Source organism: Nerophis lumbriciformis, linkage group LG22 (genome assembly GCF_033978685.3).
Source record: "Nerophis lumbriciformis linkage group LG22, RoL_Nlum_v2.1, whole genome shotgun sequence".
In the NCBI taxonomy this organism is placed as follows: Eukaryota; Metazoa; Chordata; class Actinopteri; order Syngnathiformes; family Syngnathidae; genus Nerophis; species Nerophis lumbriciformis.
Window position 1 is genome coordinate 1550267 of NC_084569.2, and position 17505 is coordinate 1567771.

Genomic DNA, 17505 nt, shown 5'->3' on the forward strand with positions numbered 1-17505 from the left:
GCAGGGAACCCACGCAGTCACGGGGAGAACATGCAAACTCCACACAGAAAGATCCCGAGCGCAGGATGGAACCCCAGACCTTCGTATTGTGAGGCAGATGCACTAACCCCTCTGCCACCTTGTAATCTATCAATAAAAAATGCATTCCATCATTTATTTTTCATTGGAAGGAAGCGGAAGTTGCGAGGCAAGGTTGGTTGCATGAACAAAGACACTCATTCTCTGGTAACCGAGCAACGCAGGAATTGAGCCAAAACTACTAGTTTTCATCCAGATTCTGGACAGGGAGGATGGGTGCTTGTTTGCATCTCAACAATTGTTTTTCTCACTACAATAGGGCAAAACCATCCTTGCCCAGGCACACCCTCCTGGTTTTGTATAGAAATATTTGGGGTTTTGGCACCAACCACTAGACTAGTTCAGACTAGCCTAAGACTAGATCTGAGTAATCTAAGTGTAAGACTAGTAGATCTGTCTAATCTAAGACTAGTAGATGTGACCCATCTAAGACTAGTAGATCTGACCAATCCTAAGTGTAAGACTAGTGATCTGACCAATCCAAGTTTAAGACTAGTCGAGCTGACCAATCAAACACTAGTAGATGTGACCAATATAAGTCTAAGACTAGTAGATTGGACCAATATAAGTCTAAAACTAGTAGATGTGACCAATATAAGTCTAAGACTAGTAGATGTGAGCAATATAAGTCTAAGACTAGTAGATGTGACCAATCTAAGTCTTTGAGCATGAAGTGATGAAGCCTACTTGGATGAGAAATGAAAGGTGAGATGACAAAGACCTGATGAATGAGAACATCCACAGACATGTTTTTAGTAATGCTCCTTCAGAAGATAGTTGTTGAAATGTGAGGAGTGTACTCCATTTTGTGAGATACTGTATTTCTGGATATTTCAGTAAAATACAACCTGTCATTTCTTCAGCTGGCTTTCAGAAAAAGTCAAAACAAGGTTTGTTGGGGTTGATGGTTGTTGTTATGTGGCCTGTAGGGTGGGTGTCCCTGTGGTCCTCCCCCGAGATCTTCAGCTCCCCCACCTGAGCCTGAGCCTCCTGCACCATCTGAAAGTGAAGAGAGTGAATTAGGTAATTACTGTGGCGTCCATCCATCCATCCATCCTCTCCTTCCTCACTTCAACTGTTGTGTCTACAGAAAAAGACCTGGAGGGCGTCATTGAGCCAGACACTGATGAACCACAGGAAATGGGAGAGTTTGAAAATGTTGAGGCGAGTGTTATTTCTCCATAAGTTTCTGGTGCTTTTTAGTGATGATATGAGAATATGTGTGTGTACATTTGCTCAGGTGTCAGAGGAGATGATGGACTTGGCCAATGACAAGAAGATAGAAGCCATTAATGCTCTGGGAGACGGTAAGTGAATACTTGTATTTATTCAAGGTAGGTTTTAGCTGAGTTTATGTACATGTAGGTGCTTTTAAATCAGGTGCCAAAGTCCTCCTCCCAGCCTTCGTCTGTGTACGGGCCTGTAAAGGACTGTATGTTACCTTGGGGGATGCTCTAATTATTCACTATTTACCCAATAATGCCAATTTACCCAATAATGGCAAAGTCCTCCTCCCAGCCTTCGTCTGCATCTTCTACCCGTCAACCATCTTGATTTTCTTAGCGCTACCATAAATGGAGATATCCGCTGATATAACTTCAATTAAATACATCACTAAAGTCTGAAATTCCAAACGGCTCGTTTGAAGCACGTTTGGAAGAAGGGAAGATTACTTTATAAATATATTCGCCGTGCTTCTATAGTTTGATTTCACATTTTCAGGACTTTTGCAAATATACAGAAAGCAGTACCAACAGGTGAGAGAAGTTGGCTTATCACTATAGGGCCCCTTTAGTCAGAATGATATCACTATAGGGCCCCTTTAGTCAGAATGATATCATTATAGGGCCCCTTTAGTCAGAATGATGTCATTATAGGGCCCCTTTAGTCAGAATTATATCATTATAGGGCCCCTTTCAGTCAGATAGTTATCATTATAGGGCCCCTTTAGTCAGAATGATATCATTATAGGGCCCTTTTCAGTCAGATAGTTACCATTATAGGGCCCCTTTCAGTCAGATAGTTATCATTATAGGGCCCCTTTAGTCAGAATGATATCATTATAGGGCCCCTTTAGTCAGAATGATATCATTATAGGGCCCCTTTCAGTCAGAATGATATCATTATAGGGCCCCTTTAGTCAGAATGATATCATTATAGGGCCCCTTTCAGTCAGAATGATATCATTATAGGGCCCCTTTCAGTCAGATTGATATCATTATAGGGCCCCTTTCAGTCAGAATGATGTCTTTCTTTTCTAACTTCACTTATTCATCCATCAGAACATAACTGACTTAATATGGATTGCATCAGTGCTAACTTATAGCAACTAACTACCGGTAATAATTTCACAGTGCTAACTTATAGCAACTAACTAATAATTTCACATTGCTAACTTATAGCAACTAACTAATAATTCCACAGTGTTGACTTATAGCAACTAACTAATAATTCCACAGTGATAGCTTATAGCAACTAATAATTCCACAGTGCTAACTTATAGCAACTAACAAATGATTTCACAATGCCAACTTATAGCAACTAACTAATAATTCCACAGCGGTAACTTATAGCAACTAGTAATTCCACATTGCTAACTTATAGCAACTAACAAATAATTCCACAGTGCTAACTAATGGCAACTAACTAATAATTCCACTGTGCTCATTTATAGCAAGTAATAATTCCACAGTGGAACCGTGCGTTACGAACTTAATTTGTTCTTGAACTGGGTTTGAAATAGAAAAATGTGTATAATGAAGCACATTTCTCCATAAGAAAGCATGTAAGTATGAATAATGAGTTGTAGCCTCCATATCTTAGTGAAGGTTTGTACACTTGAAACACAAAATAAAGTGCTGTATATCAACAAGGAGGTGATGGATCAACTTTCTGTTTAATAACAAGACAAAACAACAAGCGGCTGTCTTTTGTATGTGCTGCTCTGCCAACACACTCAAGTCCCTTTGGTGCCCTCACAATCTATCAGAAATCATAACAATCCTCAACTTTAACAACCATATTGCTATAATTAACATTTAAAAATAAAATCCACTTACCGGTACATGAAATGAAGAGCAGACAGAGGGGGAGGGTCTGCCAGACTACACTGTGAAGTAAGTCTGCCTTGGCATCTTTTTCCAGAAAAGTCTGGTCTCAACACAATTAAAACTTGCTGTGGTACGAAACCTGCTTGGTCGATCTTCCATAAGTGTGAGCGCCATTAATGTACTCCCCACAAAAAGTCTTTAAAAATGTTTTTAACTCCACAGCAATTGGCCCCTTCTTTCCACGCTGGTCTTTTTAGGACTCATATTGACTTGGCAAAATGGAAAACAACTTGTGAAAAGAAGCCCAGAGAAGTGACTAGTAGTGTACTGTGCAGCAAGTGACGTAGAAGCCCAGAGAAGTGACTAGTAGTGTACTGTGCAGCAAGTGACGTAGAAGCTCAGAGAAGTGACTAGTAGTGTACTGTGCAGCAAGTGACGTAGAAGCCCAGAGAAGTGACTAGTAGTGTACTGTGCAGCAAGTGACGTAGAAGCTCAGAGAAGTGATTAGTCGTGTACTGTGCAGCAAGTGACGTAGAAGCTCAGAGAAGTGACTAGTAGTGTACTGTGCAGCAAGTGACGTAGAAGCCCAGAGAAGTGACTAGTAGTGTACTGTGCAGCAAGTGACGTAGAAGCTCAGAGAAGTGACTAGTAGTGTACTGTGCAGCAAGTGACGTAGAAGCTCATAGAAGTGATTAGTAGTGTACTGTGCAGCAAGTGACGTAGAAGCTCAGAGAAGTGACTAGTAGTGTACTGTGCAGCAAGTGACGTAGAAGCCCAGAGAAGTGACTAGTAGTGTACTGTGCAGCAAGTGACGTAGAAGCTCAGAGAAGTGACTAGTAGTGTACTGTGCAGCAAGTGACGTAGAAGCTCAGAGAAGTGACTAGTAGTGTACTGTGCAGCAAGTGACGTAGAAGCTCAGAGAAGTGATTAGTCGTGTACTGTGCAGCAAGTGACGTAGAAGCTCAGAGAAGTGACTAGTAGTGTACTGTGCAGCAAGTGACGTAGAAGCCCAGAGAAGTGACTAGTAGTGTACTGTGCAGCAAGTGACGTAGAAGCTCAGAGAAGTGATTAGTCGTGTACTGTGCAGCAAGTGACGTAGAAGCCCAGAGAAGTGACTAGTAGTGTACTGTGCAGCAAGTGACGTAGAAGCCCAGAGAAGTGATTAGTCGTGTACTGTGCAGCAAGTGACGTAGAAGCCCAGAGAAGTGACTAGTAGTGTACTGTGCAGCAAGTGACGTAGAAGCCCAGAGAAGTGATTAGTCGTGTACTGTGCAGCAAGTGACGTAGAAGCCCAGAGAAGTGACTAGTAGTGTACTGTGCAGCAAGTGACGTAGAAGCCCAGAGAAGTGACTAGTAGTGTACTGTGCAGCAAGTGACGTAGAAGCCCAGAGAAGTGACTAGTAGTGTACTGTGCAGCAAGTGACGTAGAAGCCCAGAGAAGTGATTAGTCGTGTACTGTGCAGCAAGTGACGTAGAAGCCCAGAGAAGTGACTAGTAGTGTACTGTGCAGCAAGTGACGTAGAAGCTCAGAGAAGTGACTAGTAGTGTACTGTGCAGCAAGTGACGTAGAAGCTCAGAGAAGTGACTAGTAGTGTACTGTGTAGCAAGTGACGTAGAAGCCCAGAGAAGTGACTAGTAGTGTACTGTGCAGCAAGTGACGTAGAAGCCCAGAGAAGTGACTAGTAGTGTACTGTGCAGCAAGTGACGTAGAAGCCCAGAGAAGTGACTAGTAGTGTACTGTGCAGCAAGTGACGTAGAAACTCAGAGAAGTGACTAGTAGTGTACTGTGCAGCAAGTGACGTAGAAGCCCAGAGAAGTGACTAGTAGTGTACTGTGCAGCAAGTGACGTAGAAGCCCAGAGAAGTGACTAGTAGTGTACTGTGCAGCAAGTGATGTAGAAGCCCAGAGAAGTGACTAGTAGTGTACTGTGCAGCAAGTGACGTAGAAGCTCAGAGAAGTGACTAGTAGTGTACTGTGCAGCAAGTGACGTAGAAGCTCAGAGAAGTGACTAGTAGTGTACTGTGCAGCAAGTGACGTAGAAGCTCAGAGAAGTGACTAGTAGTGTACTGTGCAGCAAGTGACGTAGAAGCCCAGAGAAGTGACTAGTAGTGTACTGTGCAGCAAGTGACGTAGAAGCCCAGAGAAGTGACTAGTAGTGTACTGTGCAGCAAGTGACGTAGAAGCCCAGAGAAGTGACTAGTAGTGTACTGTGCAGCAAGTGACGTAGAAGCCCAGAGAAGTGACTAGTAGTGTACTGTGCAGCAAGTGACATGGAGGGCTCCAACTGCCCTGCTTTTTGTCTGCAGGCGGGGCAGAAAATGAATGGATGAAGTGTTGGCACACACAGACATTGTTGGCACATTATTAAGGCTTATTTGGCTCCATGTAAAAGTTTGTAAATGTAAAAGTTGTCAAACGGAGTAAAAGAAAGCAACACTGCTTCATGATGTGTCTCCTGCTCTGCAACAGCTTCAATAGTGCAACTTATAATCTGATGATTATCAACTCTAACTCTTGTCTGACTCAACTTTCACTCATTGAAAACCAGTGCTCCATTTATCTTAACCTCTTTGGTTACAAAACATTCTCCTGAGTGCTGCTTGTGTCTTGTAGGAGATCTGCAGAAAGCTCTGGATCTTTTCACTGAAGCCATCAAGATGAATCCCTGCGTGGCCATCATGTACGCTAAGAGAGCAAGGTGAGACACCTGCGTGATCGTGCCGACGTTCCAGTTCCCTTAAATGAGTGGCGAGGTAATGCTGTGATGTGCTTGCATGTCAGCGTTTACGTTCAGATGCAGAAACCCAACGCAGCCATCAGAGACTGCGACAGAGCCATCAAGATTAACCCGGACTCTGCGCAGCCTTACAAGTGGAGGGGTAAAGCTCACAGGTATGTTTCACCTGGAGGCTTTTAGATGTTCTAATTCGCACTCCACCACATCTTGCAACTAAGATTTACCAACTAAATGTATTCCCCGGACTATAGAGCGCTCCGGTATACAAGCCACACCCACTACATTTTTAGAAGGAAACATTTTTTCATATATAAGCCGCACCGGACTATAAGTGGCAGATATATACGTTGTGAAATGAGTTATTTACACAGAAATATTTAGTAAATGTTTATTTACATACCTTCATTGTTTCCAAACGGTGTCTGTAACACGGCAGTAAAACGGCTGATCAAACAAAACAGAAGTCATGGTAATGGACCCACTAGCCGCGCAAGCTAGCTCTCCAATCAGCTAAACAGACTCAATAACTCCACGCTGACGTTTTGGTGAATTTACTGAGGAATTTGTGAAAGTGAAATAATACAAAAATAATGCCATTGTAAGTTGATAATACTAACAGACACTTGTAAACGTGTTAGCAAATTAGCTAATGACACAAACTTGATTACATTACGATAGCTTGTGCAAATATGCATGAAAACACTCCTACAGACATCACACATGGGGCGCTTTAGTAAGTAAGAATTGTAAAACTTACAAATGTTGCTTGGACTGATGAATGAAGAATCCACACGAGTAGAACGCTATGGACGATTGGAACGAATGAACGACACTTCTACTTCCGGTTCAAAGCTTTAATCAGCAGGAATTCACATTCACCCTGCAGCACCTGCAGTGAGCGTACTTGTCCAAAAGATGGCACCATAGAACAAACCATAACACAACTTTTCAGACATTTAAGTAGGGATGATACTCGAAACCGGTTTTCCCGGTTGTTCGATAAGAAAAGAACCGAGTCCTCGGACTCGAATCCCTTTTTGAGAACCGGTACCCGTTATCGAGACCACTATAGTAAAGGAAGAGTTGGTTCTTTATTCGAATTCCTGGGAACGAATCCCGTCCCGACAAGAAATGCCCTGTGGGACATCACAAGAAATGACGTCATGTAGCTCAGTCATTAGGCGCAGATAGGGAAAGCAGGAAAACAATGGACCGGAAAAAGCGCTCCAAGGTGTAATAAAGTTGAAAACAAAAGGTATAATCCAATGAATAAGTTTACTGAGGGATTTGAGCAGGGTACACATGACCAACACTTTTATGACCAACCGGAAATATAGCAACCAGGCTAACAACGCACCTCCTTTACGGCAGCTGTCGCTACGTTCTTAAAGCAACCGCAGCACATACATATATATACAACATATATCTCCCTTTTTTTACTTTTGTTTTTCTTTCCTTGTAAACAAAACAAAATCACACTGTATATGTGTTGTCTGTCTAATTATAAATAATGCAGATGAGGCGTGTTGGCTGACCTCATTCTTAGCTGCCGGGTGACGACATGCAACAACACTTTTCGGGGCTACCGCGCATGCTCCTCACTCCCATTGCATGCTGGGTAGTGTAGTTGTTATATTCCCGAGCTCATAACGTCACATCTTTCCTCCCATATAGAAATAATGTTAACTCAATAAAGTGTAAAGTTTAGCTTTAACTTTTCATTTTTTAGCATTGTAACCACATTTGCAAACAACTTTTCTCTTCATAGAATTTTCTTTCAATAAAGAAATAAAGTGCAAAAATGTCAAAGCATCATAACAAACAATTATGTCAAATAGCAGCAGAAGTGCACTTTTTGGAGAGCTGTATTATTTTCAGTTTTGTGCCCAAGGGACTGATTTTATTTAACACTATATTATCATTTATACACCTATAGTGATCACAGAGACAGGTTGTTTTTGTCTTACTGTATATATTTGTTTTTCTGAAAAATCCCACTTAATATACTTTGGGTAACAACAGTCAATATTTATTTATTTATTTATTAGATTTTATTTTTTTCTTATATAATAAAAGTGAGTTACAACAACCTAGTTGGACTCGATAAGGAATCGGTTCGATAAGAGGATTCGATAATAGGCTCGAACTCGATCATTTCTTATCAAACATCATCCCTACATTTAAGTGTCTTGGCATGTGTTTAATGAAAACGTGTTTGCTTTATGGCCATCGGCAAAGACCAATCCATGAATTGATAGCAACGCAGAGTTCAAAGCGTAGGAAAAAGTAATGACTTAAAGTTTGGAGTTTATGATCCTTTTTTTTAAAGAAGACCACCAGCTGACTCATGATATAATATAATGGTTAACATATAAAGTCTATATTTTTCACAATTACTAATTATTTTGAATAAAGATTGCTCGTTGGTCTGCGGAATTTGTCTGCAATCCATAGTGAGTCAACATGAAGTTTTAGTGCAACATCAATGAACGTGTGTGTTTGTCCCTGTGGAATAAATCAATACAAATGTATGGATTACTGTTAATAATGGCCACTGTGTGTTGCAGGCTGCTGGGACACTGGGAGGAGGCATCCCAGGATCTAGCTACAGCCTGCAAACTGGATTATGATGAGGATGTCAGTGCACTGCTGAAGGAGGTGCAGCCCAAGGTAATAGATATGTAATACAGCTACAAGTTATTTTGACACACAGTAGTATGTTCCCACACATTCATTTGTTTGTGGGGCCCACTACAAATAGACTACAACTTGCCTGTTGTTACATAACACATCATCATAAGCACCTGCTCTGCCACAGAATAATGAGACGGAGCAGCAGGGATCAGTGTTACCAATTTAGAGGTCATGAGATTGGCAACGGCACAAATTCAACTAATATGCTTGCCCTCGCAAACTTTGTCCGATGCCTGCAACAAACGCATGTTAGTTTTTTGTGTGGACGAAGCAGGAAGAAGGTGTAAGTAGGGATGTAAATGAAGCAGGAAGAAGGTGTAAGTAGGGATGTAAATGAAGCAGGAAGAAGGTGTAAGTAGGGATGTAAATGAAGCAGGAAGAAGGTGTAAGTAGGGATGTAAATGAAGCAGGAAGAAGGTGTAAGTAGGGATGTAAATGAAGCAGGAGGAAGGTGTAAGTAGGGATGTAAATGAAGCAGGAAGAAGGTGTAAGTAGGGATGTAAATGAAGCAGGAAGAAGGTGTAAGTAGGGATGTAAATGAAGCAGGAAGAAGGTGTAAGTAGGGATGTAAATGAAGCAGGAAGAAGGTGTAAGTAGGGATGTAAATGAAGCAGGAAGAAGGTGTAAGTAGGGATGTAAATGAAGCAGCAAGAAGGTGTAAGTAGGGATGTAAATGAAACTCCTGAAGGGTAGGTAGCATTACCCTTGTAAAATAAATGTTATCAGAAAACCAAGATTAAAAATTGCAGTTCCATCAACTCATGGACTGACTGGCTTTAGCTTAAATGCTAACATGAAAACAAGAGATATTAACGTATTTCCCCATTAACAAACCCAATTCTAACTTATATAAACACCTGACAGTCTGAGCAACTGACATTTTTTACTGTGGACATTGAAGCTACAAGCTGTGCTCTTAGAACGGAGTCAGTTTTACGGTGCGTTCAAGGACTACTGAACACAGTAGGACGCCACAACGCCAGCCAGAAATAATGTTTTATTTGTTACGCACGTTTCATTTAGATACATTTTAGAGTGCGATAGTACAAATCAATATTCAAAACAATACAAACTTTGCCATTAAAAGTGATGAAATACTAAAACACTATCAGTGAAGCATAGGAAACACAAAACATGATAAATAGTGGCTTTTTTAACAGTGTCTATTTTCATTTTTTTTAATTTGGTTAAAAGATTTCAGTGTGTGTAAAAGAAGTTTTTGAGCACCATCCATCCATCCATCTTCTTCCGCTTATCCGAGGTCGGGTCGCGGGGTCAGTAGCCTAAGCAGGGAAGCCCAGACTTCCCTCTCCCCAGCCACTTCGTCCAGCTCTTCCTGTGGGACCCCGAGGCGTTCCCAGGCCAGCCGGGAGACATAGTCTTCCCAACGTGTCCTGGGTCTTCCCCGCGGCCTCTTACCGGTCGCACGTGACCTAAACACCTCCCTAGGGAGGCGTTCGGGTGGCATCCTGACCAGATGCCCGAACCACCTCATCTGGCTCCTCTCCATGTGGAGGAGCAGCGGCTTTACTTTGAGTTCCCCCCGGATGACAGAGCTTCTCACCCTATCTCTAAGGGAGAGCCCCGCCACCCGGCGGAGGAAACTCATTTGGGCCGCTTGTACCCGTGATCTTGTCCTTTCGGTCGTAACCCAAAGCTCATGACCATAGGTGAGGATGGGAACGTAGATCGACCGGTAAATTGAGAGCTTTGCCTTCCGGCTCAGCTCCTTCTTCACCACAACGGATCGATACAGCGTCCGCATTACTGAAGACGCCGCACCGATCCGCCTGTCGATCTCACCATCCACTCTTCCCTCACTCGTGAACAAGACTCCTAGGTACTTGAACTCCTCCACTTGGGGCAAGATCTCCCCCCCAACCCAGAGATGGCACTCCACCCTTTTAAGGGGCGAGAACCATGTAATCATGTTTTTGAGCACATTCAACAATACCACGACAATAATAACCGTGATCCTTTTGGGAATGTTTACATTGTGGAACAATACATCAACTCTTTATTGCTCAAGCGGCACCATTCAGAACTACTTCCTGTTCCTGTCTACAGCGCTAAGCCTTCTGGGTAATGTAGTATATAAACACTTGGTACCACACTGGTGTCCTTACTTCCTAGTTGACATGAAATATTGATCAGGCTAAGACACATTAACAGACTTTCATTGGCAATGCAGACTTAGCAAAGAGGCAGCACTTCTATGTTAGAGAAGTTGAAGTGTGATGATAATCTCATATCATAAGTTAGTGCTACAAATGTTCTTAACGTGCGGGGAAAGATAAATGAATGTTTAAGACACAGAGAATGTCTGCAAGTTGTAGGAAGTCTTGTTGTAATGACTATTATTACAGTAATGTTCCTTCTAGTGTCCACCTTTAAGACTGTCTGCTATAAAACATCAAGACAGTATTTGTTTTCCAATCATGTGATTTTTGAGGTCAGAGTGTCAAGGAACACTTCAAATATTGATAACAAATTCATCAAATCACTAGTTGATTCAATGTTACTGGAAAAAAGTTTGCTTTAAAAAATGGCAACTTTCTGAAAAAGCCTCCATGAATTCAGGACTTTTGGCTGATCATTAAAAAAAATTGTAGCGACTTTTTCAGTGTTTTTGGGGACTCGTAAGATAAACGCACATATTTCTCTTCCCAACAGCAGCTGGCACGTTTTAGCCTTGGTCGCTATGACAACGACGGCAAGTTCTTCTTTGTCGCCGCAGGCCAACAGAATCATCGAGCATAGGCGCAAATATGAACGCAAGAGGGAGGAGAAGGAGATCCGGGAGAAGCAGGAGCGTGTCAAGAAGGCCAGGGAGGAGCACGCTCGCGCTCAGAAGGTCAGCAGGAATATGCCATTCTAAAGTCAATCAGGAGATGAAAAAAATCGCAATTATGAGATAATAAAGTCGCAGTTATGAGATTAAAAGTCTCAATTATGAGATAAAAAGTACAGAAGCCCGATTCCACCACTAAAAAAATAATAAGTCATTATTGTGCGATAAAAATCTAAATTATGAAGTTAAAAAAATACTAAATTATGAGATAATAAAGTCAAAATTATGAAAATAAGAATCTCAATTATGAGATAAAGTTGAAATTATGGGACAAAAAGTTGAATTGTGATAAAGTGAAAATGATCAAATAAAAAGGACAAATAATGAGACAAAGTCATAATGAGATAAAAGTCATGAATATGAGATCAAGTAGAAACGATGGATAGAAAGTCATGAGATAAAAGTCATGAATATGACATCAAGTAGAAACAATGATGGATAGAAAGTCATAATGAGATAAAAGTCATGAATATGACATCAAGTAGAAACAATGATGGATAGAAAGTCATAATGAGATAAAAGTCATGAATATGACAAGTAGAAACAATGATGGATAGAAAGTCATAATTGAGAAATAAAAAGTGAATTTTCCACCACAAAAAAATGACTTCTTGTATTTCAAGGATGTAGAATGTCCACTACAAACAATAATTGTGTATAGAATAAACAATAATTGTCTATAGAACAATAAACAATGGTTGTCCATACAACAATAATAAACAATAGTCTATAGAACAATAAACAATAATTGTCTATAGAACAATCAACAATAATTGCCTATTCAACAATAATAAACAATTGTTTATAGAGCAATAAACAATAATTGTCCATACAACAAAAATAAACAATCATTTTCTATAGAACAATAACAATAATTGTCTATAGAACAATAATAAACAATAGTTGTGTATAAAACAATAATTGTCTACAGAGCAATAATAAACAATAATTGTTCATAGAAGAATAATAAACAATAATTGTCTATAGAGCAATAAACAATATTTGTCCATAGAGCAATAATAAACAATCATTTTCTATAGAATAAACAATAATTGACTATAGAATAATAAACAATTGTCTATAGAACAATAATTGTCTATAGAGCAATGAACAATAATTGTCTATAGAATAATAAACAATTGTCTATAAAACAATAAATAATTATTTATAGAACAATAAACAATATAATTGTGTGTATTGAACATGAACAATAATTGTGTATATTGAACAATAAACAATGATTGTGTATATAGAACAATAAACTTGTGTATAGAGACCAATTTTCTATATTGAACATTAATAAACAATAAAACCATAAACAATTTCAATTGTGTATATTGAACATTAAACATTGATTGTGTATCATTATACACTAATATACATTCTATTATATATAATAAACAATGATTGTGTATAGAACAATAAACAATTGTCCATAGACCAATAAACAATAGTGTATATAGAACAATAAACAATAATTGTGTATACTGAACAATAACAAACAATTTTAATTGTGTATATTGAACAATAAACAATGATAGTGTATATAGAATTACCAATAATAAACAAATTGTGTATAGAACAAACAATAATTATCTATAGAATAAACTATCATTTATATAACCATAAACAAAAATTGTGTATATTGAACAATAAACAATAATTGTGTATATAGAATAATAAACAATAACTGTGTATATTGAACAATAATAAATAATTGTGTATATAGAATAATAAACAATAACTGTGTATATTGAACAATAATAAATAATTGTGTATATAGAATAATAAACAATAACTGTGTATATTGAACAATAATAAATAATTGTGTATATAGAATAATAAACAATAACTGTGTATATTGAACAATAATAAATAATTGTGTATATAGAATAATAAACAATAACTGTGTATATTGAACAATAATAAATAATTGTGTATATAGAATAATAAACAATAATTGTGTATATTGAACAATAATAAATAATTGTGTATATACAATAATAAACAATAACTGTGTATATTGAACAATAATAAATAACCTACTCAGTGGCCTAGTGGTTAGAGTGTCCGCCCTGAGATGGGTAGGTTGTGGGTTCAAACCCCAGCCGAGTCATACCAAAGACTATAAAAATGGGAGCCATTACCTCCCTGCTTGGCACTCAGTATCAAGGGTTGGAATTGGGGGTTAAATCACCAAAAATGATTCCCGGGCGCGGCCACCGCTGCTGCCCACTGCTCCCCTCACCTCCCAGGGGGTGATCAAGGGTGATGGGTTAAATGCAGAGAATAATTTCGCCACACCTAGTGTGTGTGTGACAATCATTGGTACTTTAACTTTAACTTTAATTGTGTATATAGAATAATAAGCAATAATTGTGTATATTGAACAATGATAAATAATTGTGTATATAGAATAATAAACAATAACTGTGTATATTGCACAATAATAAATAATTGTGTATATAGAATAATAAACAATAATTGTGTATATAGAATAATAATAACTGTGTATATTGAACAATAATAAATAATTGTGTATATAGAATAATAAACAATAATTGTGTATATTGAACAATAATTGTGTATGTAGAATAATAAATAGTTATGTATATTGAACAATAATTGTGTATGTGGAATAATAAATAGTTATGTATATTGAACAATAATTGTGTATATAGAATAATAAACAATAGTTATGTATATTGGACAATAATTGTGTATGTAGAATAATAAATAGTTGTGTATATTGAACAATAATTGTGTATGTAGAATAATAAATAGTTGTGTATATTGAACAATAATTGTGTATATAGAATAATAAACAATAATTGTGTATATTGAACAATGATAAATAATTGTGTGTATAGAATAATAAACAATAACTGTGTATATTGCACAATAATAAATAATTGTGTATATAGAATAATAAACAATAATTGTGTATATAGAATAATAAACAATAACTGTGTATATTGAACAATAATAAATAATTGTGTATATAGAATAATAAACAATAATTGTGTATATTGAACAATAATAAATAATTGTGTATATAGAATAATAAACAATAACTGTGTATATTGCACAATAATAAATAATTGTGTATATAGAATAATAAACAATAATTGTGTATATTGAACAATAATTGTGTTTGTAGAATAATAAATAGTTATGTATATTGAACAATAATTGTGTATGTGGAATAATAAATAGTTGTGTATATTGAACAATAATTGTGTATATAGAATAATAAACAATAGTTATGTATATTGGACAATAATTGTGTATGTAGAATAATAAATAGTTGTGTATATTGGACAATAATTGTGTATGTAGAATAATAAATAGTTGTGTATATTGAACAATAATTGTGTATGTAGAATAATAAATAGTTGTGTATATTGAACAATAATTGTGTATGTAGAATAATAAATAGTTGTGTATATTGAACAATAATTGTGTATGTAGAATAATAAATAGTTGTGTATATTGAACAATAATTGTGTATGTAGAATAATAAATAGTTGTGTATATTGGACAATAATTGTGTATGTAGAATAATAAATAGTTGTGTATATTGAACAATAATTGTGTATGTAGAATAATAAATAGTTGTGTATATTGAACAATAATTGTGTATGTAGAATAATAAACAATGTGTGGCATCCATGTAGGAAGAAGAAGCCCGAGGAGGAGGAGGAGGAGGAGGAGGAGGAGGAGGATTCTTCCCAGGTGGTGAGTGACATCATCATTTAGTTACTTTGAGTGATGCAATGTCAAATATACATTTCACCCAATACTAATGTGTAAAATGTACATATGACTATTATTAATGTGTGAAATGTACATGTGACTATTATTAATGTGTGAAATGTACATTTGACTATTATTAATGTGTGAAATGTACATGTGACTATTATTAGTGTGAAATGTACATGTGACTATTATTAATGTGTGAAATGTACATATGACTATTATTAATGTGTGAAATGTACATTTGACTATTATTAATGTGTCAAATGTACATTTGACTATTATTAATGTGTGAAATGTACATGTGACTATTATTAATGTGTGAAATGTACATTTGACTATTATTAATGTGTGAAATGTACATGTGACTATTATTAATGTGTGAAATGTACATGTGACTATTATTAATGTGTGAAATGTACATGTGACTATTATTAATGTGTGAAATAGACATTTGACTATTAATGTGTGAAATGTACATGTGACTATTATTAATGTGTGAAATAGACATTTGACTATTAATGTGTGAAATAGACATGTGACTATTATTAATGTGTGAAATGTACATGTGACTATTATTAATGTGTGAAATGTACATGTGACTATTATTGTGTGAAATGTACATGTGACTATTATTAATGTGTGAAATGTACATGTGACTATTATTAATGTGTGAAATAGACATTTGACTATTATTAATGTGTGAAATGTACATGTGACTATTATTAATGTGTGAAATGTACATGTGACTATTATTAATGTGTGAAATAGACATTTGACTATTAATGTGTGAAATAGACATGTGACTATTATTAATGTGTGAAATGTACATGTGACTATTATTAATGTGTGAAATGTACATGTGACATAGACATTTGACTATTAGTGAAATGTACATTTGACTATTATTAATGTGTGAAATGTACATGTGACTATTATTAATGTGTGAAATGTACATGTGACTATTATTAATGTGTGAAATAGACATTTGACTATTAATGTGTGAAATAGACATGTGACTATTATTAATGTGTGAAATGTACATGTGACTATTATTAATGTGTGAAATGTACATGTGACATAGACATTTGACTATTAGTGAAATGTACATTTGACTATTATTAATGTGTGAAATGTACATGTGACTATTAGTAATGTGTGAAATAGACATTTGACTATTAATGTGTGAAATGTACTTTTGACTATTATTAATGTGTGAAATAGACATTTGACTATTAATGTGTGAAATGTACATTTGACTATTATAGACCTGTGACTATTATTAATGTGTGAAATAGACATTTGACTATTAATGTGTGAAATGTACATTTGACTATTATAGACCTGTGACTATTATTAATGTGTGAAATGTAGATGTGACTATTATTAATTGTCATGCATGAACCTGGCAGCAGGTGCAGGGTTCCCAGGTGGGTTCCCAGGTGGGTTCCCAGGTGGAGCTGCTGGCATGCCTGGTCTGAATGACTTGCTGCAGGATCCTGAGCTTCTCAGCGCCATGCAGGTCCTGTACTACTTCCTGTATTCTTCTTTTTGCACTTGTATTCCCTCAAGAAGTTGTGCTGGCAGTCATGCATTTGACCTGCCGCTCACACATTCCATATGATGTCATTATTGATGGATTGTATCATGTGACCGTCACACAGGACCCGGAGGTGATGGTGGCCTTCCAGGACGTGGCACAGAACCCGGCCAACATCGCCAAGTACCAGAACAACCCCAAGATCATGGCGCTCATCACCAAGCTCAACTCCAAGTTTGGAGGAGCTGCACCTCAACCTCAGCCCTAGACCTGGACCTGGACCTGGACCTGGACCTGGACCTGGACCTGGACCTAGACCTAAGATGTTGTCTTCTTCTGTTAAACTTTGGATCTTCATAAAGTTGCTTTCACAAAGCAGATTCATGTCCTTCTTTCTCTCATCACTTATTCATCTTATTATTGTGTAGTAATGTTATCACTCACTACAACATAGCAGAGGTGGGACCAAGTCATTGTTTTGCAAGTCACAAGTAAGTCTCAAGTCTTTGCCCTCAAGTCCGAGTCAAGTCCCGAGTCAAGACAGGCAAGCCCCGAGTCAAGTCCAAAGTCAAGACTGGAAAGTCTCAAAGTCAAGTCCTAAGTCCTGCATTTTGAGTTTCGAGTCCTTTCAAGTCCTTTTAACCACAGACTAATATATTAACACAGATTGTGTATGCTTTTCAAACGCTGTATTTATTTATTAAAACAAGTGCATTTTAAATTGCAGGAAAGAAAATTGTGCTGACATTGCACTTCATAATAGCACTATTAACCAGTCATTTTAAACATTAACTCATTC

General features: G+C 37.3%; 1 protein-coding gene across 1 annotated transcript in view; it reads left to right on the top strand.

Annotated features, from left to right (window-relative positions):
- The window catches only part of st13 (ST13 Hsp70 interacting protein), a 25018-nt gene extending 7937 nt beyond the window's left edge, over positions 1–17081 (top strand). Inside the window, exons 4-13 of the mRNA XM_061974506.2 lie at positions 1008–1101; positions 1169–1242; positions 1319–1385; positions 5742–5826; positions 5910–6020; positions 8433–8535; positions 11297–11413; positions 15088–15148; positions 16579–16688; positions 16831–17081. Coding sequence (XP_061830490.1) covers positions 1008–1101; positions 1169–1242; positions 1319–1385; positions 5742–5826; positions 5910–6020; positions 8433–8535; positions 11297–11413; positions 15088–15148; positions 16579–16688; positions 16831–16974 — 966 coding nt within the window. The 3' untranslated portion in view covers positions 16975–17081. The remainder of the gene's footprint in view (positions 1–1007; positions 1102–1168; positions 1243–1318; positions 1386–5741; positions 5827–5909; positions 6021–8432; positions 8536–11296; positions 11414–15087; positions 15149–16578; positions 16689–16830) is intronic.
- The last annotated feature ends 424 nt before the right edge of the window (positions 17082–17505 follow it).